Below are 27,592 nucleotides of genomic sequence, written 5' to 3'. Positions count from 1 at the left end.
ACCTGTAGCTTAGTGGAACTTGTAAAACATTGTCAGTTTTGAAAAACATGCTTTGCCTAATTTTACTAATGTTTATTTTCTTCTCTGACAGTAACGGGACCTCTGTCAGAATTGCAAATTGCATATGTTAGCCGAGAAACACTACAGGTAAATCCAATGCTAATTAAAAAGTCATTGAAGTTAATGTTTAATTATTGTGCAATTAATTCCTGTTAAGTAAAGTAGGATTAAATATTCTAGTTTGGTAAACTCTTGAATATTAATACATTTTTAATTGTTTTTGTAATAAACCCAAGTAACATCTGCATATCAGTACTTTAAAGCCTCAGTGTGATAATTTGAACTCCTAAGTTTTAAGTGCTGTGGATTTATTACTTTATGTTTTTATATTACTTTTAATACCAAAGAAAGGCTTGAAAATTAAGCATTTTTATGGTAATTGAAACTCATTCTGATATTAATTGCACAGATACTTTTTAAGTTATTTCAAACTATTTGCAGAGTTTAGTGAAAATTACTTATCTTAGGAAAATGAATGGTTCCAATTGAACTTTGCCTTCTTCATTTTCTTGATTCTTTTGTTTATTAAGATAAATCAGTAAAATAAATTGATTACCATAAGACTTTTTGTAATGAGTAAATAAAAAATGGAGAATACTACTCCATGGATCATTTTAAATCCCAAAGAGCTCTGTAGTAAAATCTTGTTAATTTTTGTTTTTGTTTTTTTTGAAACTCCAGGGACTATACTATCTTCACAGTAAAGGAAAAATGCACAGAGATATAAAGGTACATACATGTTATATGTTTAACCTGTTGTCCCTCTCTTCATTTTTAAATCCACTGATCAAACTGTTGACCAAAATTGTCTGGATTTTTCTATTGGATGAATTTGTTATCTACAATATGTTATTATAATAAAATTGAATATTGCTTTTAAAAGTTTTATTTTTTTATAGCAACTTTGAGATACAATTCACCTGCCATAAAATTCACCCTTTTGAAGTGTACAGTTGTGGGTTAATGTGCAGTCTTCTGTTATTTACCCCTCTGTTCGGAGCAGGAGGGGTTTCCTAGTATTTTCCCCTCATGAGGTTATAATTACATGATTGATGGCACCCTGGACTAAAGAGGCAGCTTACTTTTGCTTGCTCATTAAAAAGTTGCAGAAAATACAAAAATAAATAAATAAAAGCCTGCAGTTCCTTTTGGAGACAGTATGTATTTCTTCCTCCTTCAGAAGTTTGAGCTTATTGAAAATAAAGTGGTTAATATCTTGGAACTTAGGTCAAGAAGCAAAAGTAGCTAAAATGCTACTAAGTCACTGTAATGGAAAACACTCAGGTTTTTTTTCTTTCCATTTAGTGAAAAACCCAGTTCTTCCCTACTGTGTCTCTACTGTGAGTCTCCTTTACTACAGACACAAAACACTTCCCTCTGACACTTCTGGTCACCAAACATGGGGGTTTTTAACCACAAGCACTTCTCTGTGACACCAGCTGGATGCCCTACAATCTAACTCAATTCGGATTGAGTTAGATCCTACAGATTAAAGGGCTCGGTCCCGCACAACTTCCCCTCAAACCTTTGGGCCTCCCGCCCCGCCCCTTCCCAACACAAACACACTCCAGATGCCGGTCCCAAGCCCAGGTTATCTGTGCTTCCGACCAGCCAGCTACGGATCAGAGATCCCAGAGACCCCATCCTTGGGTCCTGTGGAAACAGCTCACAGACCTCGGGGAAATAACCGATGTTCACGAGTTTATTAAGGGCTGCGATAGCCCTGGCCAGTGCTGCTCAGTGTCAGCCAGTGCACCAGAGGGTCACGGGTTCGGGTCCCAGTCAAGTGCATGCACTTGGGTTACAGGTTAGATCCCCAGCCCCAGTTGGGACACATGCAGGAAGCAAGCAATTGATGTGTCTCACATTGATGTTTCTGACTCTCTCTCCCCACCACATACACTCTCTCTCTCTCAAAAAAAAAAAAAATCAATTGAAAAAATGTCCTTGGGTGAGAATTAACAACAAAAAGGATCCTGACCTACACGAAGGGGATGCATAGGGCAGTGTCTGGAAAGGGGCACAGAGCTTCCACGTGCTTCCCAGGGCACCCCACTGTCTCAGCACCTACTCGTGCTCCCTGCTCAGGGGCCCCCCAAACTGTACTCCTGGGATTTCAATGGAGGCTTCCTCATAGGCGTGGCCGATCGATCACTCACTCCGTGTTTGGCACCGCTCCCTTCAGGGGACGGGGTGAGGCTGAAAATCCCAGGCTTGCAATCACGGCGTGGTCTTCCCAGGAAGACCCAGCCCTCACCTCACCCAGGAACCATCCAGGAGTTCACCTAGAGTTGCTTCCTTAGAACAGGACACGCCTGTCTCCCAGGAAATCATGCAAAGTTTCAGGTGTACTGTGTCAAGAACTGGGGCAAAAGACCAGATATTGGAACAGAAGATGCTCCTAGTGCTCTTACCACTAAAGCAATTGTTAGGGTTTCCGGAGTTTTGTCCAAGAACTGGAGGCGCAGACATATATAAATAAATATATTTTCCCCCTGTTATCTCACAATCACGGAGATAGGTGACATTTTAATCCTGTGGGCCGGTGGCTAATTGTAGCCTGAACGGTCCTACACTCTGGACGGACAGACATATGAAGGATAGACGGCCTTACATACTAAGCAGCAAGATTCAGTCTTATACCTCAGCACTGGTTCAACTGATGGATTGGAGATTTGTTTTTATTTTTTTAACAGGATATAGCAATCAAGTCCAAAATACAATATAATACAAAGAATTGAAATTGCCAGGATAAGGTGACATTTAAGTACCATGACAGTGTTTGATCAGTAAGAAGATAGCATTTAGATGAAAACTAATACATCACTTTCATAGTTACATTCATATTACATTAATAGCAGCTTTTGCAAGGCAGAACATTTTATAAGCATAGGCAAATTGCTTAAAGAGTAAATAGTAATAAACTTTTCTGTGAATATAATAATTTTACATTTAATTGGTTGTACACTACATGCTAAATATTTCCAGGTCTAAGGCTGCCACTTGTGATTATTTTAATAAGTACAGTTATTATATGTGCTGTCTGATAAAATGTTTCCTACTTTAACTACAATGTTCTCACTTTGAAGGGAGCTAACATTCTGTTAACGGATAACGGTCATGTGAAATTAGGTGAGTAAATTAAAATTTTGTCATGTAAATTTATTCCAAAACTAGTAAATTTCTATTCTCCTGTTCAGATGATCTCTGCCCTCTCTCATAAAGATGATTTGATCTTGACATCTGTTGTCATTTGATTCATGTGGGGATATACGGGAATCTGTGTGGCTGTGATATATGCTGACTACTTTGTAATATTTTAATGCTCACCCATTAAAGTTAAAAATTTACTGTGGTATTAGGGAATATCTCCTATTCCTGCAAAATTAGTTTAATGGAGATAATTAAAGATAGTTGAATGAAAATAATAAAGATTCTTCTCATGTTGCCTTAAGTATTACTTTCTTTCAGTTTTCTTTTCTAAATGTTTCTCATTTTTTTAATAGCTGATTTTGGAGTATCTGCACAAATAACAGCTACCATTGCCAAACGGAAGTCTTTCATTGGTACACCATATTGGTAATTGTATTTTAATTGATAATTAATTTTTTGATGTGTGTTTTTTTCATTATTAAATTCAGCATTTAAAAAAATAGCAAAATAGTAAGACAATTTAGGATGAAAACATTAAGAAGTTCACTAACAAGTTAAGTAATTTAGGCACAGATGCTTGTGGCTGGATTACACAGCCAAAAAACATTCTACCGTGTTAATTTCATTAAAGTGAAAAAGACTAACGATTAATGTTTTTGGGGAACTTTTTCCAACTCTCCTGGAAAAACTGAACCCTTGCTTCTACCTTTCATGTATTTTCACAGATGTTTTCATATGTCTTTCTTCACCCCCATTTCCAGTCCATATTTTGACTAGTCTTCCAACATTACATTATTCACAGTATCCTTTTGCTCAAGACTTTTTTACATATCTTGCTTGCACACAAGATCAAATACATATTTCTTGGCATTTAGAGTGTTCCACAGTGTGGCGTCTCTCTGCCTCATTAATCTTAAATCTTTCCAGTTGCCTTCAAAGATCCCTCTTTCTAGCCATATTTGTCTGCTAGTATTCTTTAACCATTCTATAAAAAAAAATTTTTTTAATTTATTCCATAAATTGTTTCGACCATTTACTATGTGCTAGATATGCTCTTAGTCATTGTGGATATAGTGGTGGTAGACACGTGTAGAGCTTTCTTGTTCACACCATTACTGTAAAGTAACAGCACCTCAGAATTCTGAACATTTCTCCAGCTTAAGTGCCAGGACTCCCCGGATGCCCTGGTAAGTCATCAGCAGTGGGATGGCACTAACCTGGGTGACTCATTTTCAGATTTAGATGATGACATATACCAACTTTTGTATCAATTTTTCTTTTTATCAAGTGGATGTATATTTTAGAAGCTAGTCCTAAAGGGCTTATAAAAACTTACCTAGTTGTGTATTCTGCCATCTCTGGTATTATCTGTTATTGTTTATAGACTCTGTTACGATAAGAAGATTTTATCTCTCTTCATTCATCATCCAGCCTTATCCTTGCAGAGTACTTGCTGAGTCAATTGTTATATTATTACATGTGCTAACTTGAAATGTTTTTTCTATATTGAGCAATTTATTCATTTTTAGTTTGCTTAGGTATTTTTTTTTAAATATATTTTATTGATTTTGTACAGAGAGGAAGGGAGAGAGATAGAGAGTCAGAAACATCGATGAGAGAGAGTCATCGATCAGCTGCCTCTTGCACACCCCCTACTGGGGATATGCCCGCAGCCAAGGTACATGCCCTTGACCGGAATCAAACCCGGGACCTTTCAGTCCCCAAGCCGACGCTCTATCCATTGAGCCAAACCGGTCCTGGCTGCTTAGGTATTTTTTTTAATCCCTGGCTGAGACTTGTATACCTTTTCACATTTTGCAGTGTATAACATGCCTCTGTACAATTTTCCACATCATAAAGCCTATCAAATTATTTGTCCTGATTTTTTGTTGGTTTTTGCTTTGTTTTAATTTGTCTCTTTTCATATATATATATATATATATATATATATATATATATATTTTTTTTTTTTTTTTTTTTTTTTTTAGTCCTCTTCCCTCCTATTCCAATCTGAATTGCTCATTTTCTAGGTCTTTTTGCATATCTTCTCTCCCTGGGAATTTTTCATCATCAGCTTGGAAATTTATTTCCTGGAATCCAAATCTTCCTCTTTCATTAATCACTCCCTCACACATGTTTTACGAACTTCTCGAGAAATTTGAGGAGTAAAATTTTTGAGACTGCATGTGTGGTTTCACACCTGACTTACAATTTGGGTGAATTTAGAATTTTAGACTAAGATTTTTGAAATATTGCTCTAGAGGCTCCTTTTCTCTCATGCTGATGGAAGTGTGATGCCATGATGATGCATGGTCTTTGAATGTAACCCTTCCCCCTAGAATCATTTCTAGTGGTTTGATATTCCATGATGATGTATCACAGAAAGTTTTAGGTTTTCTGTCATTTTTACTTTTATTTGTTGTACTTGCCATTTCATCAAGAGATTCATGTCTTTCAGTTCTGGCAAATATTCTTGTATTACTTCTTTGACAATTTCTTTGTTATACTTGATCCTGCTCTCTCTTTCTGGATCTCATTGGTTATATCTTGGACACTTAGACTAATCCATTAACTTTTTTAAATTTTCTATTTTTTATTCTACTTTCTCTAAGATTTTTCTCAACTTCGTAGTTTTATACTTTCATGATGGAGGCTTCCTTATCTCGTAATCCTTATCTTCTGATTCACATCGAAGAGCAAGGCTCTAAAAACTGATTCATAGCTTTGTATGCACGGAGGCCCCATGAAAGCCTGGTGTTTACTGAGAACTGAGCAAGTGCAGGAAACTGGGAGGGGCTTGGGGAGACACATTGTTCTAGACCAGGGTGAGGAACCTTCTTGTGCCAGGGGCCATTTGGATGCTTATAACATCCTTCACAGGCCATCCGAAATTATCAACTTTAAAATTTGCCTGGTCTGTTTGGTCAAACATTTAATTAACTCACCCCTAATGCCATGGCAGGGCCAGACCAAATGGTGTTATACCGCCCATGGAGCTGGACATTTCCCACCGCTGCTCTAGACACAGACTTCTGCTGCCCCGACCCCTGCTCTTTGTTTCTGCTGCCTTTGGGTCTGAGGCCTCCCTCTCATTTCTCTTGGTCTTTATCCAGTTGGAAACTGCTGAGCCCTGAAGGCGGAAAGGAGGAATCTGGGAGACTAGCATCGTTATTTAGACTCCACATTTTCTAATACATATGTTTCCAACCTCAACCCAACTTTTATAAGTTTATAACCCTAATTTGTCAGCCTTCCTGGGAGTCTTAGGGGCTAAGAAACAGCTGGCTGTAATGTAGCCATCAATGAAGTAATAACTGATATACTTTAATGTTTACTTTTCTTATAATAATTTGAATATTCATAGAGATACTTTTACAAGATTTTAAGACCAAGTGTTTGAAAGTGGGTGATTTTTTTGTTTGTTTTTTGTTTTGTTTTTCTAACTTCACTGACTTAACTTTCTGAAATAATACCAAGAAGACAAATGTGCATATATATAAGGCTACTTATTTAAATCACTATTTTGATATGTCAGAGTTGAGATGTCTGTCTCAGTTACTTTTAAAACTGTTGTTTAGGGTTTGAAATTTTTAATATTTGAAAATTAATGTAATTATTTAAATTAGTCAAATATAAATTTATACAGATATAATTAGAATCAGACTATAAGAAAATTAAAAGAAACAAAAGACAATAGTTCAGACAACTAGTCTGTGGATAAATATATTTTTAAACTAGAAACTTATAACTTCCCCATCACTACAATAAAACGGGGGGGAAATGACAAGTAAATATGAATTACTTTGTTAAGTGCTAAACGAAGATTTTTGGTGCCCCAGTAAATAGTTTTGGTCAAGTGAAAACAATCAGAGGCCAGATTGTCGTTTATTGATTAAACGACATCAATAAAGTATGTAAGGAGGTAAAACTAAAAATTGTAGAATATTGCAAGATGTTATTTCTCTGGAATTTTGCTGTGCGGAAGAAAAGAGATTTGGGTATGGACAAATTTGGGATTTGATGTTCTGTCATAGTTGTAAAGTTTTACAAACCTTAATAGGAAGTAGTATAACAAAGTAATAAATCGTCAGTAGGGGTTTGGGATAGAGGGTTTTATGAGATGATGAGATCGGAGGAGAAATGGGCCTTTTAAATGCTGCATAATTATTTTTCAGATTTCAAGGCATGTATATCTCATGGTGGCTCCATGTGCCTCTGGTGGGAATATGAAGGAAAATACAGTAAACAAAAGGTTTTCTTTTCTGGGATATTTTCTTCAGGATGGCTCCAGAAGTCGCAGCCGTCGAGAGGAAAGGGGGGTACAATCAGCTCTGTGACCTCTGGGCAGTGGGGATCACCGCCATTGAACTTGCTGAGCTCCAGCCTCCCATGTTTGACTTACACCCGATGAGGTCAGTGCATTGTAGCTGAAGAATCCTATACTTTAATTAAGGGGTTCTCCACTCCAGTATTGTTTATTATTTCATGAACAAATAATATACTTATTCTTGCTTTACTTTATTTGTGAATAAGAGTAATAGGATTTACATTATAGATTAATATTAAATCTTAAAATGCTGTGTAATGGCTTGTTGTTGATTTTTCAGAGCATTATTTCTAATGACAAAAAGCAACTTTCAGCCTCCTAAACTAAAGGATAAATTGAAGTGGTGAGTATCTTTGTGTTACTTACTTTTATAGCCATGAGGAAAAAATAATTGAAATTTAAAACTCTCATTTTAAAATTTCTTAGGTCAAATAGTTTTCATCATTTTGTGAAAATGGCACTTACCAAAAACCCCAAAAAAAGACCAACAGCTGAAAAGTTATTACAGGTATTACCTTTACCCCAGACTACGTCTTGTTTTCAAAAAGTAAAATGTCATTCAGTCAAGTTTCTAATAAGTGTTCTGTACTGTGTTACTTGATTTGTATAGCACCCGTTTGTCACACAACCTTTGACACGGTCTTTGGCAATCGAACTATTGGATAAAGTGAATAATCCTGATCATTCCACTTACCATGATTTTGATGATGATGATCCTGAGGTAGGAACTGTTTTTACTAACTAGTATATACAACAGATATCTATAGACATGTTTAATTATCCAGTAATCTTGAGTAGATTGCACAGTGCTGGCCTTTTTCATGTAACTTTATGACACAGAGTAAGTATCTTTTCTGTGCCTGGGTGAATGCCATTTCTTCCTAAGTTGGATGGGTCCAACATTTTTAGCCTTTGCATTTTCGATGCATGAACTATCTCAATATCTCTGTGATATAAAGTTTTGGCTGGTTCCACTTCTTCTGGGATATCTGCATCCTTCTTAGGACAGCTACTTGATTCATTCATGTCAATAAGAACTTAGTTTACTAAATTCCTGTGGCTGTACTGTCTGCAGTTTCTTGAACAGTGGTTATGTCAACATTCTCACAGTCAGCTATTTTCTTTCATAACTCCATTTATTCAAATTTCATTTCCAATGCCACCCAAGATTAGCACTTTTTCTTTGCAGCACTTTTATCTCTGTTGGCCAACTCCTGCTTTGTGTTACCAATTTTTGTAAAAATGTCACGAGTGTATTATCATCACTGGGAGACAAGGAGGCAACACAGTTCACACTTTGCTGTTCGTGCGTGAAGTGAATAGCAGTGTCCCTCACTCGGTGGCCACCAGACTTTAAAAGAAGTGATGTGAATTCACAGTCGGGAGAACTCATCCTCACCCCATCCATCCCCCAGAATATTTCTCCGACAGTGGCAATCACATAGAAAGATTTTAGAAGTAAAAAGGAAAGAAAATAGAGGGCTGCTCGTATAAGAAAAAACATAAAGGGAGAAAGTTGTGTTTACTAAGTAATAGGACCATAAATCATTAACACTTTTAGCATTATTTCATTTCATTTATCTTATCCTTTTTGAAATAGAAGTTGAGGCAGATTTTTTTTTTTAATTACAGTTTTTCTCTGCAGCAGGGAAAGCCAGCTGCAGCATTTGGAGAGCTATTGAATTATTGAAATGTTGGCTTTTTAATATTTATATTTAACTCAGAGAACATTTACTGGGAACCTACTGTAGATAAAACATATTCCTAATCTTGAGACTATATCCCAGTGATGACCAAAGAATTCCATTTTGTGGTTGCCTTTTTTTTTTTTTAATATTGACAAAGTGGTTGTATTTCATTCCCATTTTTACATAAAATGAAGTGTTTGTTTTATATTTGATTAATTTTGTGGGCCAGATTGTGACTTGATATCTAATGCCACATGTCATTGATTTTGTTGTTTCCTAGCCTCTTGTTGTCGTGCCACATAGAATTCCCTCAACAAGTAGAAACGTGAGAGAAGAAAAAACACGCTCGGAGATCAACTGTGAGTATGTACTCTACACAGTTCACAATTTCACATTATCAAAGAAAATCTCAAGTTGTGGTTTTGTTACAATACTTTTGCTTTATTTTCTTCCAAGTAGTTCTTTTTCACTAAACCTTTTAAAGGTAAGAGTTTCTAAGGCAGTGGGGATTTTATTCTCCTGTTTCTAAGGAATTTTTGGCAGCGCCAGGGGCGGTGTGTTGTTATTGTTTGGGCACACAGGAGGCAGCCAAGCAGTGATTCTCATCATTGATGTTTCTTTAGCTCTCTCCCCTCCACTTAGAAATCAATCAAAATATATTCTAGAAAGTAATAATAATAAAAAGTAAAAATGGATTCAGAAGTCCCACTTTTCCACAGATCCTGACTCAGTAGGTCTTGGGTCAACCCAAGACTCTATCTTTTAAAATAGCTCTCCATCAAGACAGTTTCTTCAATAAATGGTGTTGGGAAAATTGGACAGACACATTCAAAAGAATGAAACTAGATCACCAACTTACACCATTCACAAAAATAAACTCAAAATGGATACAGGACTTAAACGTCAGCCGGGAAACCATAAAAATACTAGAAGCATCCACAGGCAGCAAAATCTCAGACGTACTGCCCCTAGGGCAATGGAAGCTAAAGAGAAAATAAACAAATGGGACTACATCAAAATAAAAAGCTTTTTTACAGCAAAAGAAACCATCAACAAAACAACAAGAAAGCCCACGGTGTGGGAGAACATATTTGCAAATAATACCACTGATAAAGGTTTAATCTCCAACATTTACAGACAGCTTATAAAACTAAATAAAAGGAAGATGAATGATCCAATTAAAAAATGGGCAATGAGCGGCTGCCAGGCTGGGAGCGGCCAGGCCCAGAGCAGCCGGGTCTTGTGCGGCCAGGCCAGAAGCAGCGGCTGACAGGCTGGGAGCAGCCAGGCCCGGAGCGGCCGGGTCCGGAGCAACCGGGCCCAGAGCAGCCGGGTCGGGTGTGGCCAGGCCTGTAGCAGCAACAGCCAAGTCCAGAGCAACTAGGTCGGGAGTGGCAGTGGCCAGACCCGGAGCAGCAACTGCCAGGCTGGGAGCGGCCAGGCCCGGAGCAGCCGGGTCTGGTGCGGCCAGGCCTGGAGCAGTGGCTGCCAGGCTGGGAGCAGCCAGGCTAAGAGCAGCGGCTGCCAGGCTGGGAGCAGCCAGGCCCGGAGCGGCCGGGCCCGGAGCAATTGGGCCCAGAGCAGCCGAGTCAGGTGTGGCCAGGCCTGTAGCAGCAACAGCCAAGTCCAGAGCAACTGGGTCGGGAGCGGCAGTGACCAGACACGGAGCAGCTGGTTGTGGAACGAACCAGAGCAACAGAGGCCAGGCCCGGAGCAGCCTGGCCCAAAACAGCTCGCTCCTCACCTGCCCCTGCCCCACGGCTGCCTCTCAGACATGGCTGGAAACTTTTGCGGGAACTTGAGGGTCTGCTGAATCAAGTGATGAAGGCTTATATCTGGATGTGTTGAGTTAGTATAGTGCTGGGGTGTTGATTTGTGAGTGCCTTGGGTGGGGCCTGGATGAGGCTGGTTGTCCTATTTGGAAATGTCTTTTGTGTGAAGTGTATCATTGGGCATGTGGAGGTATTATTGATATGAGAAAATGCTAAGTAACAGATTTGCTATCTGAAAAGGGATTTACTATCGGGGAAAGGGAGGGAGGAAGAGACTGAACATAAACTGTGCACCAATGGATGAGGATGAGGGGGCAGAGGGTGGGGTGGGAACCTGGTGGAGGGGGGAAGAAACGAGGAACCTGTGTAATATTGTAATATGAACAATAAAGATTGATTTAAAAAAAAAAAATAAATAAATAAATAAATAAATAAATAAAAATGGGCAATGGACCTAAGTAGAATATTTTCAAAAGAAGACAGAAGGAAGGCCAAAGGCACATGAAAACATGCTCAAAGTCACTAATTGTCCGAGAGGTGCAAATCAAAACAACAATGCGGTACCATCTCACACCTGTCAGAATGGCCAACATCAACAAATCAACAAATGACAAGTGTTGGCGAGGTTGCAGAGAAAAAGGAACCCTCGTGCACTGCTGGTGGGAATGCAGACTGGTGCAACCACTGTAGAGAACAGTGTGGAGTTTCCTCAAAAAACTGAAAATGGAACTCCCATTTGACCCAGTAATCCCACTTCTAGGAATATATCCCAAGAAACTAGAAACACCAATCAGAAAGGATATATGCACCCCTATGTTCATAGCAGCACAATCTACAATAGCTAGAATCTGGAAACAGCCTAGGTGCCCGTCAGCAGATGATTGGATCCAAAAACTATGGTACATCTACACAATGGAATACTATGCTGCCATAAAAAGAAGGAATTCTCATCATTTGCAGCAACCTGGATGGAATTGGAGCACATCATGCTGAGTGAAATAAGCCAATCTATGAAAGAGTAACACCACATGATCTCACTCATTTGTGGATGATAAAGAACATTATAAACTGATGAACCAAGAGACAGATATAGAGACAATAAAGTAACAGGCAGACTGTCAAATTACAGTGGGGAGGGGAGGAAGATCTGGGGGAGATAATAGATCAACCAAAGGACTTGTATACATTCATATAAGTACAACCAATGGACATAAAACTCTGGGGAGGGAGGGTATGTATGGGAGGGAGGGAGGGGGGCAAAAAAAATCAATAAAATATATTTTAAAAAATAAATAAATGTTTTCCAAAGCTCAAAAAAATAAATAAAATAAAATAAAATAGCTCTCCATGTAATTCTCATGGACAGCCAAGTTATGGGCTCCCTCGGGTAGACCAGCCTCATGGGACCCAGTATCATCAACTTAGCAATTATAAGCTGCCCACAGGAATCTCGGGAATAATTATGCCTGAACTTTTCTTTTCTTCTTGGAAGCATCAATTCCCTGTGACTTAGAATGCTAATTTAGTGCAGTCAGGCTTGTGATAACAGTTCTCTGTGAGCTGAGATTATTCTTTAGGGACCTAAACTCCAGAATGACCTTAGGGAAATCAAGTAATGTGGTAACTTCAGAAAACTGCCTTCAAGAAACTATTCCCACTTTTTGGCTAGGTTAGTAACAATAACAATAATACATTTTATCCTTTAATTACGATGAATCCATCTCTTTATCTTAAAAGCTAAGTGAGGTAAGTAGATGCAGGATCTATTACCATTTTTAAAACAAAAAAGAACTGCAGAGATGAATAGATTTGCCTGTGGGACGGAGTCATACACCAAGTTAACAGCAAGTCCTAGATCTCAGCTTCCAGCCCAGTGGTCTTTTACAAACACTCCATTTCAGAAACCACCTTAGAACACTGGTGAGGCCTACAAACTGGAAGTCCTTTGTGAACCTCGCGCAGGAAATTTGGCGGGCCACGCACTGTATATTAAGTTATTAGGCAACATTTGTGCTGGAGCTATTTGGAAATGCTCTGAGAAGGAGGAAACTCTTGAAAGAAAGCACAATGCATTGTGAAAAAAACCAGGGCTGGGATTTGGCATTTTATCAATGATTAGTGTGTGTGACCATATAAAATTACCCTAAAGCTCCTGTGAAGCCACATGATTTAAATTTTCTAATTGCCTCCCAAAGCATTTTGTCTAGAAATGACAACTTTAGTATACGATTATTCCCCATTATTTTTTAATATACAAAATTAAATGCAGGATTTCTTTGTCATGTCTTTAATTATAATACAAAAGGTGATTGGAGATGTCTTTGTAGTTGATTTAGAAAACTATTGAAAATCGAATTTAAAGTACTTTTTATCTTGTTACCTGATTCTATTTAAAAATTATATTTTCAGGCCCTTTTTGCAAAGTACAGTTATTTCTGGATCATTTTTTACTCATTTATGTCAGTGAGTTCTCAGTTCCTAACTGCAGAGGCATCTCCAGGCTGTTTGAAACTCGAGACCTATACCCCAGTTTTTCTGATATTGCCCTCCTTTTGGAAAAGACCTACTATTAGCAGAGTAAGCTTTAACTGCTTAGACTTTCTTGGACTTTTTCTGGCTAATATATTCTTTATTTAAATTTTTGGATTGTGATTAAAGTATGGTAGATAATAAAATTAAATGTGTTTTGCCATGGAGTAACTTTTAAAATTAGTGTATCATTAAGAATAAAGAAACAGATCATGGCTTTACTCTACTCTTTTTCTTTTTTAGTTGGCCAAGTAAAATTTGATCCACCCTTAAGGAAAGAGACAGAACCACATCATGAACTTGTAAGTAGTGTAGTCTTGGAATGTTAACATTAAAGTAAATGTTTTAACTTGTCTTTATAATATATTGGAACTGACTTAGAAAGTTAGTTATTAATATTTTCTAAAGCATTTGGGGAAATAAAAAGGTAAGTCATTCTGAAATTCAGAATAAATAAATCTGTGTTGCTGAGATTGAATATTTTCTAAATTACTTAGGAGAAACTTAAAACGAATTTTACCAGTCTCTAGATCAGTGTTTTTAATGCTGGCTCTTTAATTTTTTTCATTTTTGTTTCTCATTTTGAATAGCTTTTGTGTATGTATTTATTAGCATAAATGCTATAAATATTAAACTAAAATGTTTGGTCCATAAAAGCCCATCTTCTCACTAAATGTTTGGACAGTCTTTTGAGTGTGAGCCAGTTTTTTAAACATTAGAGTTGAGTCGCATCTGTTTGGAGCACTAAAGCTCAGGAGAGAGTAGGCATACAGAGTAAATCAAGTTTGTCATTCATTTAAGGCTTGCTGACTGTATGAACTTTCTTTTCATGATTCTTTTTAATGTGTTATACTCCTTTCCAGGTACATGATAGATTAGATGTAATCTTAGAAGCAAAATGCTTTGCAAATATTTGAGATGTTACTATTCTGTGGAAGAATAAAACATGAGACTTAAAAAATAAATAGAATTAATCCTAATTACTTTACCAGAGCTCCAGATTACGTTACTTTTTTCTTTCTTTTTAATAACGAGAAGAAAGAAACTGTTAATAAGTACTAAGGACAAAACTCTGGGGAGGGAGGGCATATATTGGGGGCGGGGGGCCAATGGTATATGTACAGAGATAATTTAATTAAAAAATTTAAAAAAATAAGTACTAAGGGTTGAAGTGGGAACTTCCTTCTTACATTTAAGTTAACCCACTTGACTAAAGGCACACAGATGGAGTATTTAGCCTTGAACTTCTGGAGTTATTTTAATTCAGTATACCAGCATGGGAGAAAGGAATGTTAAAGAAAAATTCTTAAAATGACCATATTAAATACTGCAGCCTGACATTTATGTAGAAGATGAAACAGGTTAAGAAGAAAAAGTAGTCATGATGTTTATTAATGCTAATTGTATTTTGTTAAGGCAGTTTACTTAATCTTTCTCTCTTTAAGTTGGCATTGCATGTATTTGAGCTCTGCACTAATTTAGGAACTGCATTGTAGAGCAAATTAATTGCAGCGTTGCTTTTTTAGAAACCTTTTAATATGATTTGATTTTGCATTTGCCTTAACAAAATTATGTTAGCAGGACTTACTTCAGTTAAGAAAGTTTCCCTTTGTGAATTTGTGGCTGTTAGTGTAAGTGTAAATAACTTGGGTTTCTTGATCTCTGCTAAACAGCCCGACAGTGATGGTTTTTTGGACAGTTCAGAAGAAATATACTACACTGCAAGATCTAATCTGGTATTTCTTATCTTCTGATTTTCTTGTCAGCATTGTTTTAGTCTTCATTGTTTGTTTTATTTTTTTTTAATCAAACATTTTGTCAGATTTTAATGAACCAGTTTTAGCATTGTTTTATAAGATCCTGCTATATTAAGGATTATAGCAATTTTTTTTCCATAACAAGTTAAATAAATACATTTACTCAAATATATAATGTTACAATAAAAAAATAAAAATATTTTTCTTTTTTATGAAAAACATTTCATTTTCTGACTCAAATATGAGTTTTAATTACATTTCCCTGTAAAAAATCTCCAGTTTTAATAAACTAGGACCTATCTGCATACAGTAGGTGCTCAGGTTACCTCTGTGATCCGTTCCTACGGCGGATGGAACGCGATTTTCACTGCAAGTCAGAACCCACCTCCATAAGCACCTGCGTCACACGTGGAGCAGACACACAGCACAGCAGCAATGAAGTGAAACAGTAAAAAAAAAAAAAAAACTTAAAAGACAGCAATTCCTGACCTTTACTTGTGGTAAATAAATAATAAAAAACATAAAGCACATGTGTACATACGTCAAAATGACAGAACTTTTTTTTTTAATAAATAAATGGGAGATGGTGACATACCACGAAACAACATATGCCGAGTCTGACGTAACCCGAAGACTGCCTGTATATACGTACATATTCATTCATAATATATGCAATTATTTACATATTGCATATATTATGTATGTATATCATTTTAAGAAATAACTTGCCCCTTATTAACAAAGAAAACAGTCTTAAATAAAATTACAGCTCGGTAGGTAGCATTATGTAATATCCATTTTTCTCAGGCCACAATTTAGATTATAAAGCCCCCTTGAAGTTATAAATGTTAAGACTATCTTACCATTAGGGAAGAAAAAATGGGACATTAGCCCTGGTGAATATTAAATAAATAATACTTTTAATAGTTGCTATTAAGTAAATAGTTCTTTTCTACTTCTGTAGCTGGCCAGGTTGCCTTTATACTTCTAGATTTCACTTTTCTGCCTTTTCAGTCAAATTTTCCTTATCTTTTTTCTTCCTCTCTGCTTCAGTAACATATCTTTTTCAATTCTGATTGTTTTAAATGATTCTTAACATAAATTCTTAAATCTGTGCCCTCTAATATTTGTAGAACATAAAAGATTTTAGAAACCTACTTGTGACTGTCAATGAGGGAGAGGCTAACATATCTGGTATAATAGACATCAGAGAATAAGAAAAGCTTTTGGGTTAATGGTTTGTTTGGCTTCTGGGAGGGACTAAGATGGATTTCAGTATTGTGTAGGAGCCATTCTAAGTTCTTCAGTAAGAAAGTGGATATATAAATATCGCCTGTGTAATAATTCATGGGAACTAATGTAGAGACCGTCATTGACACAGTTTTGAGAGATGGCAGGTAGCTGAAATTATGAAGTGGTCATACTCCTGCTGTAATTGTGGGATTAGCTCAAAAGAGGGAGACTGAAGTAATCAAAGAGAAAATGATTGATGAAACCATGAGGTGTCATGTGTTCCCCAGCTAGGTCTGATTAAAGAAAAAGGGTAAAAACTGCTTACCGCTGTAGGTGGATGTCTGTGTTTTGCAGTCAGAGGTAGAACCAACATTGGAGGTAGGGAAGATGCAGTTGAAAAGCAAGAAGAGTCAGTAGATGCACTGTCACAAAAGAAAGAAAGATGCATCAGATGGCCCAGAGAGGCCAGAAAGTGTGAGGATTGAGAATTAACCGTCCAAGGAAGCAAATGAGAAGGAATTCTTAATTATCATGTGATCTAACAAGTCACATTATCAATGATTTCTGGATTGAAAATTTCTCTAGACCTCGACATAAGTAGGCTAGAAAGACAGAACTTGTTGTGGAAATAAAAGATTACAGAACCCAAAGTTTAGATGAATATTCTCCAGGTAAGACAATTGTAGCATGAGAAACACAATACTTAGAATTTCAATATTATTTTCTGTACCTGTGCTGAACTAGCCCAGTAACTTGAGTAAGTTATCATGCCTCTGTTCAGAAATTTCTTATGAGCGAGGGAACAGTTGATGGGATCTTGTGACAGAGGAGGGCATTAGGGACAGATAACTTGTAGTAGGAGAGTGAATGAAATATTTGTCAGATTCTGACATTTATAAAATCCACCTTTAAATGTACTTCTAATGACGATGAAAGCTAACACTTAGCTAAGAAGTTTTTATATGCCAGACATTATTCTAAACACTTTAAATACATTAACTTATGTCTTACAAATGAGAGAATTTAAGGTGCAAAGAAGATGAAATTGGTCTTACCACTTAGCTAAGTAATAGCAGAGCTGGGATTTGACCTAAGCAGCCTGGCTTAGTAATTCATACCTAAGCCACTATATAGGTACTGTATTGCAACCATGACCACTATTGGTCTCCAAAACATTTTCATCTTCCCAAACTACAACTCCTTACCCATTAATACAAGAACTCGCATTCTCCCTTACCCAAGGCCAAGGCGACCATCATTCTATTTTCTGTCTCTTTAAACTCCAGTTACCTTATATAACTGGAACCGTAGTACATTTGTCCCTTTGTGACTGGCTCCCTTTACTTAGCAAAATGTCATCATGTCTTCAAGATTCATCCATGTTGTAGCATTTGTCAGAATTTCCTTTTTTAAGACTGAATAATATTCTATTGTACATATAAACCACATTTTGTTTATTCTTTGATTACTGTGAATAATACTGCTGTGAACATTGATTACAAATATCTATCAAATCTGTGCTTTCCTAGATTTATAACTAGATTGAGACTTGTTAGATCGCATGATAATTCTACATTTAATATCAATATATTTGGGGAACAGCCATACAGTTTTCCATAACAGCTGCATCATTTTACAGTTTCTACCAGCAGTGCACAAGGGTTCCGATTTCTCTGCTTCCATCAACACTTGTTCTTGTGTGGCAGGAGAAAGGGAGGTTTTTGTTTTTGTTTTTTAAGTAATAGCCATCCTAATGAGTTTGGCCTGTCCTTAGTTATTTCAGTCCCCTAATTTCATCAGTCCTAAATTTTGGCCCTGCGGACAAGATTTTATGTCTTACAAATACTTGTTGCTGGCGCCTAGAAACCACATGAATCCAGAACGTTTGGCTGTCGTCTTAGTGGGCAGTGGCCACCAAGATTTCAGCCCTAAGTTCTTTAGGACCCAGGAAAAAACGTTTACTCCCTTACAAAAAGCCTGCTGCCTGAAAGCCTGGTGTCATCGGTGCTTTCTGGGTGTTTTAAATGCTAAGTGTATTTATTTTATGATTTTTTTAAGTGAAATTTGAATGTAACACCTCAATTTTCATTACTATAATAAAATTATTTTTTTTAAATCAGGCAATTATAATACATGGGACCAGAAGAACAGAGCTTAATTTTTAGGATTGTTAGTGAATAAAAAAGTTCTTTAAATTTTAAAACATGGCCAAGTTAAAAACAAAAACCTCATTATAATGTGATAATTAAATAGTAACAGTTTTGCCCATAACTATACAAATGTGTTTACCTGATCTGTCTTTAAGTTAAAAGATAATATTATACATCTATTCAGCTGAAGCTAATTTTTTAAATTTTGCCTAATTTTACTGTATATTTTGGCCCATTATAATGAAAAATATATCTAAAGTTAATTGTATGTGAAGCACTATATTAGTTGCTATGAGCAACATGAATAATCATATAATTATTACTCTGAAGAAACTTAGTCTACCTAAGGAAATAAAATATTTAGTAAGTTAAAATTAAAAATATGTTAGGAAGATAATAACCAATTGATTGTTATCAATAATTATAATAAAAGTACTTTGAAATTATTCCTGAATTAGGTCAAAATTAAAGTCTATAAAGTTATATTTATTCTATAAAAGAAATAGTAAATGCCAACTTTACTTATTTTAAGTCTGTTAAACTATCTATACTAATAATAGCCTAGATCAGTGGTCGGCAAACTGCGGCTCACAAGCCACATGTGGCTCTTCGTCCCCTTGAGTGTGGCTCTTCCACAAAATACCACCACCTAAGTGAGTCTATGTTGAAGAAGTGGCATTATAAGAAGTTTAAGTTTAAAAAATTGAGCTCTCAAAAAAAATTTCAATCGTACTGTTGATATTTGGCTCTGTTGACTAATGAGTTTGCCGACCATTGGCTTAGGTGGTCATCATGCCCTCATGCCGTGATGCCCTCACACCTTCTCAACCCATCACCAGGAGGCTGTATGCACAGTGGGGTACACAGGTGGGCAGGACTTGACTCTGAGTGTGTGGCATGGAGGCGGGTCCTGGCTCTGGCCTACCTCTTTGGGACAACCCAACTAGGAGCCCCAGATGGGTGGGTGGGGCCTACCTCTTTGGGCTCCTGCACTGTGAGAGGGCACAGGTCAGGTGGGGGGACTTCCCCCTCCCCACCCCCACCCCCAAGTGCACAAATTTCGTGTGCCAGGCCTCTAGTTACTTATTACAAAATATATGTTGTGTGGTCACTTTTCTTATCTAATATTTAAGACAGTTTCTGAGGGACCTCATTTCATAATTGCTCAATAGTAGGATATTTTCTAGAATGTCAAATCTAACCTGCTAGTGTTCATTTCCAGGCTTGTTTTACAGAAGTCATTGTTATTCAGTTTGAGCTTCCTTAAAAGTCTTCTGCTTTTATTAGTCAGAATACTGGCTGCTTGATCAGTATTCTGACTCCACTTGCTTTTCTGAGTTTAAAAAAAAAAAATCTTTTTTAATTACCCAGGATTCAATCCCTTTTTACTTCTGTAAATTACCACATTAAAAGGTATCTAACGATTTTATTTATTCCAGATCTCTCATTTTTTATGTTAAAAAAACGTTTTCCTCTTCGGCTATGTTCTTTTTTCTTGGGTAAAATAAATTGGTGAAGTACTTCCTGTTTTTGTAGCCAACTGTATCAATTCTATTAACTTCCTGCTGTTTTCTCATCAGGTAGATAGACTTTATAATCTCCTTGGGGGGGTAATAAAAAAATCTATAATGTCTTCTTGATCATATATTTTCTTTTCCCAGTGTTCTCATCACATTCTTTTATCCTTTTTCTTTTTTCTTTTTTTTCTGGCACCATATTTTCTTAGAGCCTTTATCCTAGGTTTAGGAATACATCCCCATTCATTAAAATGAACCACAGAAATTAGGACTTTGTGGCTCAGAAAGATATTTTAATTGAGCTGGGGAGACTATCTTAAATTTTTGTTGGGTTGAATCTGTACGAGGCTATTGCATGTTTTCAGTCCATGTTGTTACTTACTGACCTTGACTATGCTATTGTCATTCACTAATAAGTAGATGCCTGATTTATGCAACTAATATTTTTATGTCTGTCCTAGCATGTTCAAATGTATTCTTATTTAGCTTATTTACCCCATGTTTTACTCATCTAGAGTATATTTTGAGTGCTTTTGCAAGAATAATTTTGGTAGCATTATTTGTTACAGAATAGCCCTCAAGTCCTTTTAAAAAGGGATGTAGATCAGTTTTTCTTAGACTGTCCTAAAGATAACATAAATCATTACTATGCCCAGGTTTCACTTTTTTTCTTTCCTTTCTATTTCTTTTCATTTTTCTTGTCTGATTTACCATCTGAATTCCTACTATTTAATAATAGGTGCTTGGTAAATAATAGCAGAATTAAAGAGGATTAGATAATTATTAGAAGGACTTAGTATAATTTTTTTAACTTGATGACATGGCCAGTACCGTGTTTATATTCCATGTTTGCTAAAACATAACAGAACTTGATTTACAGAGAAGGAATTTATAAAGAACAGGCCCCTTTCAATCTTAGCTTTCCTGGGAGGGCTTCACACATGGCCCAGTGAATCACCAGACTTGGGTCTGTCTACAACCTGAATGATGTCAGTTGTTTTTAGACTCTTCTCTTACCTTCTGAATACAGTGATGGTCTCTGTTTTTCCCCCAGTCATTATCATCAACTTAGTAGTTGATGCTTTGGGAAGCTGTCTTTTGATTAAAGGTTTAAGAGATTATTGGCTAAAGATATTGCTGGTCTGTGGAGGGCCCAGTTATCTACAAAGAGGATAATAAGAAGAAAACAAACTTGAATTGGAAAGTGAATTCATTGAGATAGTACTTCTCTTTACTTATTATCAACATTTAAAAGTTCTGTATACAGTCTTGACCAATTAAATTGTTCAGCATAATAATGTGTGACTGTCTCATTGAGTATCTGTCCCCTGGTGGTCAATTTGCATGATTTTATTCTATTAAAATCTATCATTATTGTATTAAGATCTATCATTATTAATTAGAGAATAGCTATCTCTTTTCATCAAAATTTCATGTGATACCAGTGTGACAGTTGAGTAATCTCTTTTGTTTAAGATATACTGTCTTTTCTCTCACTAGTAAGAATATTTATTATGCATGGAAGACACAAATATTAAAAAAGACAAAATTGGATTTTTATTTTTATCAAATTTTTTTTTGACAGGTCTTGTAATGTATCTTAAAGTGCTTTCCATTTAAATGTAATATATTGCTTAGAATCCTCTGGAGATTCTAGGCTTAGTAATATTGTGACCTAGAGTTATTTTCATGTATATATTAACTAGAGGCCCGATGCACGAATTTGTGCAAGGGGCTCGACCCTCACAGCCCTGACTTCATCTGGAAAGACATCTAGCCTAAATAGTATATATTGCACTTTTATTGTTATAGAGGAGGCTGAAGTGTTAGTTATCCTATATAATAAAAGGCTAATATGTAAATCGACTGAAAAGAGGAACCACTGGTCACAGTGACGCAAACTGATCACCAGGCAGCAGATACTCAATGTAGAAGCTGCCCCCTGGTAGTCAGTGTACTCATGGCTGGCAAGTGCAGCGGTGGTGGCAAGAGCCTCTCCCACCTCAGCAGCAGCGCTAAAGATGTCCGACATCCCCCAAGGGCTCCCGGACTGAGAGGGTGCAGGCTGGACTGAGGGACCCCCTCCCAGTGCACAAATTTCGTGCACTGGGCCTCTAGACTATTTATAGGAAAATAAACAAATAGCATCTGAACAAGCATTTATTTAGGGCCTAGTTAATATGTGCCAGGTGTTATGCTAGTCCCTGGGCTGTAGGGAAGAAAGATGGATTTAACAATTTCTCCTTGTTTGAGAGCTCACAGCCTGGCAACTATTTTTATAGACTTGTAAATAAATTAATTAAAATGCAGAGAAATTGCTAGAGAAGAACTATGTGTTAATGCATTGGAGACTTGGAGAAGGTTGCAGCTATCTTATTTGACAGTCTTGCAAGGCTGCTTGCAGCACTCTTAAGTATACTATATTCAAGTAAAAATAAAATTCACTTGAAATGTTAAAAATTCCCCCTTTATTATTAAAAGAGTGCTTGAGATACATAGGCTTTAGGAAGGCAGGGAGAAAGGAAACTGCTCTCCATTATTGTTGAAAAGTATCTTCTTTTTTTTTCTTTTCCTTTTTGTCTCAAGAAGGTGTTTGAGTCAAGCACATATAGTATTGTTTGTACCTTTAAATTTCAATTCTCAACTCTACAACATACATCATTTAGTGAGAATATTTAAATAGTTGATGAACTGCCTTTATAATATTGAAGTTTTGCTACTTACCCTTAACTCTTTAAAATATATTAAAAGTCCTAACATACAACTTATAATCTTTTTCAAATCCATATATATATATTTTTTTTTTTACTTTAAAAGAGTACCTTATTTATTTTAAAAAATTACTATTACTTGTATAAAGCAATTGTAGCAATGTGTGAATGTATGATAGACATAATTATTGCAGCTCTTACAAAGACAGACCAAGATTTTTGTCACTTGTTCTCTCCTGTAATCATTTTTACTTCACTGGAGCTTGAGAATAAAGACTACATTTGAACTTTTTCTTTCTAAAAGCTGACTTTACAAATGTTAATTATAATAGCAATATCCTTAAATGAAACTTGCATATATTATTTAACTGAGTTCCCAGAAAAATATTGAATACCTTTTATGGTTGGAAGTGCTACCATGCCTTCTTTTTAAGAACACACAGCAATACAGATTTATTTGAAGTCTGGGGTTTCTCTTTTAAAACAAATGTGCATTATTGCATCGTGATTTGTAAGATACTACTGTTTTACTAAATGTTTTATTTTATGCTGTTAGGATCTACAACTGGAATATGGACAAGGACACCAAGGTAGTTACTTTTTAGGTACAAACAAGTAAGTAAAGTTCTTATAAAATTTAAATTTAAATGAGGAATAATTAAGTTGCTTTAAAATGTTATATTTTAATAATTATAATTCTAAATAATTACAGTAGTAAAATAGTCAGTAGATATATTTCATAAAATACTTTTAACTTTGTTTTACTGCTACTTTGCTAATCATTTAATCAGTAATTGTTATAATGGGGACAATCACCTTGAATTTTTTACATCAAGCTACTTTGTAGATCTCTAGAGAAAACTAAGTATATTCCAAAGGAGGGTAAATATATGTTTGAGCAATTTACTTCTTTTATTTGTAAAGACTTGTCTGTTCCTTATAAAACTTGCTTTGGTATGTCTCTTAGATGTGTTGACCTCTGAAAACAGCTGGAAAATATTCACACTGTTTAGAAATCTTAATATTTTAGCTGGTAAGAGTTTTTTAAAAAGTGAACAGTAATTAAAATGTGTCTACAGTCTTGACAGGTATTTATGCAAGAAATAAACCCAAATTATTCAAGGCCTGCTCTACAGCACGCACTATCCAGGCAGTACAGCACAGTGGTGAAAAGGCAGCTTATTGAGTGTAACAATTTCAGTTGTTCATAGGCCCGAGTTAGCGAGGTATGGGGACCAGACTCCGCTGTTCCCCGTAGATTTCCTTATTGTCCTCTCATGCCTTCAACCCTCCCCCAAAGGCCCTCAATAAAATGTTTTGATTCCCCACCCCCCAAAAAAGCTAATATTATAAGGAAATGTTAAGTTGCCAAAATCTCCCAGCAATGTAGATATTTTAATAATGAGCAAAACAGAATTTCAAAATATAATTTCAGTTGCATTAGAGAGTTGACACACACACACACACATACACACCCTTATTTTAAGTTAAACAGATGGCAAAGGGTAACTAAAGACAAGTAGTTCAGATTTAGTGATTATAGTGCAAAATTATGTCTCTTTAAATAAATGAATCATTTAAATATATTTTTCAACACAGAAAAAAGGCTTTCAATGACAACCAATAGCCATGATCGGCAAACTGCAGTTCGAGAGCCACATGCGGCTCTTTGGCCTCTTTAGTGTGGCTCTTCCACAAAATGCCGGTCTATTTTGAAAAAGTGGCGTTAGAAGGAGTTTATGTTTAAAGAATTTGGCTCTCCAAAGAAATTTCAATCGTACTGTTGATATTTGGCTCTGTTGACTAATGAGTTTACCAAACCACTGACCTAGAGAAATGTCCTAGTTTTTATTTAAACTGAACTTCATTTAAGTACTATGAGGTGTTTTTTATTAAATTATTATTAGTAACTTTATTTATATTTCCTAAAATGGAAAATAAGTGTGAAATTCTTCTGGTAGAAAAATGAAATTCTATCTAAATAATAACTAATTGCTATTTATAGTTTGTCCTAATTTAAGAGACAGGATAATTTGGAAAGATACTTCATTTACCTTTCTTGGATTCATTTAAAATATATTTTTAAATGGCATACTTGCAAAAGTAACCAAAAACATATTTCACATATATATATATATATATATATATATATATATGTGTGTGTGTGTGTGTGTGTGTGTGTGTGTGTGTGTGTGTGTGTGTGTGTGTATATATATATAGATATATATATCTCCATCTCTACATGATTTTCCAGATTCCTTAGTTTCCATTTTCTGATTTTTATCTGTTAGAAATTTTCATAATATATGGTTACTTTGGCTAGGTAAAATATTAATAATTTGCCCAACCTTCATTTTTTTGATTAATTGGATCCCTGCTTAAGGAACTGTATTCTATATAACGAATTTCTGGCAAGGTAGGTTGGCCAAAAGTTTGACCTTTGGCTGTGTTTCGTGTACAGGTACATATACATACATGTGACATGAGCATGGATGTAGCACTTCTCTTACTGTACTGATATGTCTGCTTTATCCTTGTGACTAGGCAGTGTTTTAAAACTCACAGGATTTCCTGCTTTCTCCATAGGTGATCAGGCAGACAGATTTTCATTTCTGGGTTTCTACGTATTACAGACCGTGAGGCAACTATATAAGATGGTTGTTATTTTTTTAATAAATGCCTATATATTTTGACTTACTGAGTGGTTTTCTTTTCTTTTGAATTATATTATTATTGAGATCAACTTTTCTGATCATTTAAAACAACAAAGTATTTTTAAAGAAAATCCTAAATTATTTTTTATTTTTTTAATATAGCATAAAAATTCTAAAGATAAATTCTCTTTTAGAAAAGACCTAAATAGTAGTGAAAAGAGTAAATTGAATTATACAATTTCTGGCACAATTGAATGTAGTAGTAGTAAAGGCCAGAATTGATTGTTTCTGTAAGCCATGAAGACTTTAAGAAATTTACCTCAGTTTCTCTAGTAAAATGGGGATTATAATAGTACCTGCTTTTGGACTGAAATGGAAGTCATTGTAAAACACTTGGCATATTTATGGTTTAGTAAGTACTTACTAGTTGCCCTTATTTGTAATATTTACTCAGTAATTGTGGGTTGTAAGATCGAGTGAAGTAAGTGAATAAAACTGCTCTTTTGGTTTTAAAGAAATAGGGAGTGGTTTTGGTTCCAAATATAACCAGGGCAGTACTTTATAGATTATTTTGGGGTTTTTTTTATAGATTATTTTGAACCAGTTAGACAATTTTGAAAAACTTGAATAGTCAGCTTCATGAATTCCTTAGTTAATTCAGATATGCAAAATATTTTTGGCAGTTTTGTGTGGTTCTTTTTACTTCCAGATTATTTTCTTCACATGATCAGTTAAATCTATAATTGCATACAGTTACATTTTTAATCCTATTCAAATTTTTAAATCATTTTAGGTTGATTTAGTAATTTAGTATTTGAGGGCATCAGTGTTGTTTTGCTCATTACTTTCTAAAAATTTCATAATAGGATAATGGAGTGGACTAGTGAATAGTGACATTGTTTATTGTATAGTACCCAGTCTTGATGACTAAATCAGCATCACATTTTTCTCCAGTGCTCTCCAGATACAGTATTTACTGTAAATTAACATTTTAGCAAATTTAGCCATGTTTTATTTTCTCTTTCATAAAGCCTAAAAAGCTTTATGAAAGCTTTTTAGGCTTTATGAAATTAATACTTAATGACATCTTTAACTTGATTAACAAAAACATCTTAACACATAGTAGGAGATTTATAAGAAAATGAATAAAATATATATATGGGTCCATAGCCACAGATTAGCCACTTTTTCATGTTCTCTTATACAGCTTTTTTTCTCTTATTCTTACAGAACCTAGAAAAGTGGAATGCCATATAAGTTCAGTTATACAGGGTAACTAAAAATAAACTACATTTAAATTCTCCTCTTAATTATTCTCAAATTCTGATATTCCCTACTGGGGGGGAAAATGCTTCAAAAAATATTGTCACATGCTAAAGAAAATGTTTTTCTTTTCACATCTTCTGAAAGCCCACTGTATAGATATTACGTATAATTTAGTAAAATAGTTTAAAGCAGCGCTTCTTAAAATTTAGTCTCAGAATCCTTTTACATTCTTAAAATACTATCGGGGACTCCAATGAGATTTTTGTTAATGTAGGCTATAACTGTCAATATTTATATTAATAGAAATGTAAACAGAACTTTTCAAAGATATTTATTCTAATAGTACTATTCCTATTACATGTTATCATAGATAACATTGTTATTATTTAGGACCAATTCACATGTCACCTTTATGGCACCTCCTTCCTAATACCACTCGATTCCTCTCATGGGAGTTAGAAGCAACAAATAATTGCAAGAAGGTATTATATCAGTCAGTGTAATACAACAAACTAAACATTTTTTATGAAGAATGCTCTTTTTTCTGAAATAAAATAATATTAGTAAGAAAAATACATTGATTGTATATATATATATATATATATATATATATATATATCCTTAATGTCTGGCTTAATAGAAGACAGCTCGTTTCTCATGTCTGCTGCTAATCTGTTGTGATATCATATATATATATATATATATATATATATATATATATATATATATATATATATATATATATAAACTTTATATCAGACGACCAGCTGATAGC

At 35.4% G+C, this 27,592-nt stretch overlaps 1 protein-coding gene across 15 annotated transcripts in view; it reads left to right on the top strand.

The window, feature by feature from the left end:
• Window positions 1-27,592, top strand: part of MAP4K3 (mitogen-activated protein kinase kinase kinase kinase 3) — a 107,561-nt gene that overhangs the window by 50,444 nt on the left and 29,525 nt on the right. For 10 of the 15 annotated variants that reach the window (XR_006741403.1, XR_006741404.1, XM_045580664.1 and 7 more), the window contains exons 5-16: window positions 92-147; window positions 742-789; window positions 3,150-3,192; window positions 3,567-3,639; window positions 7,494-7,625; window positions 7,821-7,883; window positions 7,967-8,048; window positions 8,151-8,261; window positions 9,509-9,587; window positions 13,773-13,831; window positions 15,203-15,265; window positions 23,454-23,512. Coding sequence is in view for 13 of the 15 variants with exons in the window: in XM_045580664.1 (XP_045436620.1) it covers window positions 92-147; window positions 742-789; window positions 3,150-3,192; window positions 3,567-3,639; window positions 7,494-7,625; window positions 7,821-7,883; window positions 7,967-8,048; window positions 8,151-8,261; window positions 9,509-9,587; window positions 13,773-13,831; window positions 15,203-15,265; window positions 23,454-23,512 (868 nt within the window). In the remaining 2 variants the exon portion in view is untranslated. Of the gene's footprint in view, window positions 1-91; window positions 148-735; window positions 790-3,149; window positions 3,193-3,566; window positions 3,640-7,388; window positions 7,626-7,820; window positions 7,884-7,966; window positions 8,049-8,150; window positions 8,262-9,508; window positions 9,588-13,772; window positions 13,832-15,202; window positions 15,266-23,453; window positions 23,513-27,592 lie in introns of those variants that run through there. The other 5 variants (XM_045580667.1, XM_045580665.1, XM_036435102.2 and 2 more) reach the window with 3 other exon arrangements.

The sequence above is a fragment of the Pipistrellus kuhlii genome, unplaced genomic scaffold (genome assembly GCF_014108245.1).
Source record: "Pipistrellus kuhlii isolate mPipKuh1 unplaced genomic scaffold, mPipKuh1.p scaffold_m20_p_13, whole genome shotgun sequence".
In the NCBI taxonomy this organism is placed as follows: domain Eukaryota; kingdom Metazoa; phylum Chordata; class Mammalia; order Chiroptera; family Vespertilionidae; genus Pipistrellus; species Pipistrellus kuhlii.
Note: the sequence above shows the minus strand (reverse complement) of the source record. Positions and strands in the feature narration are given on the sequence as shown.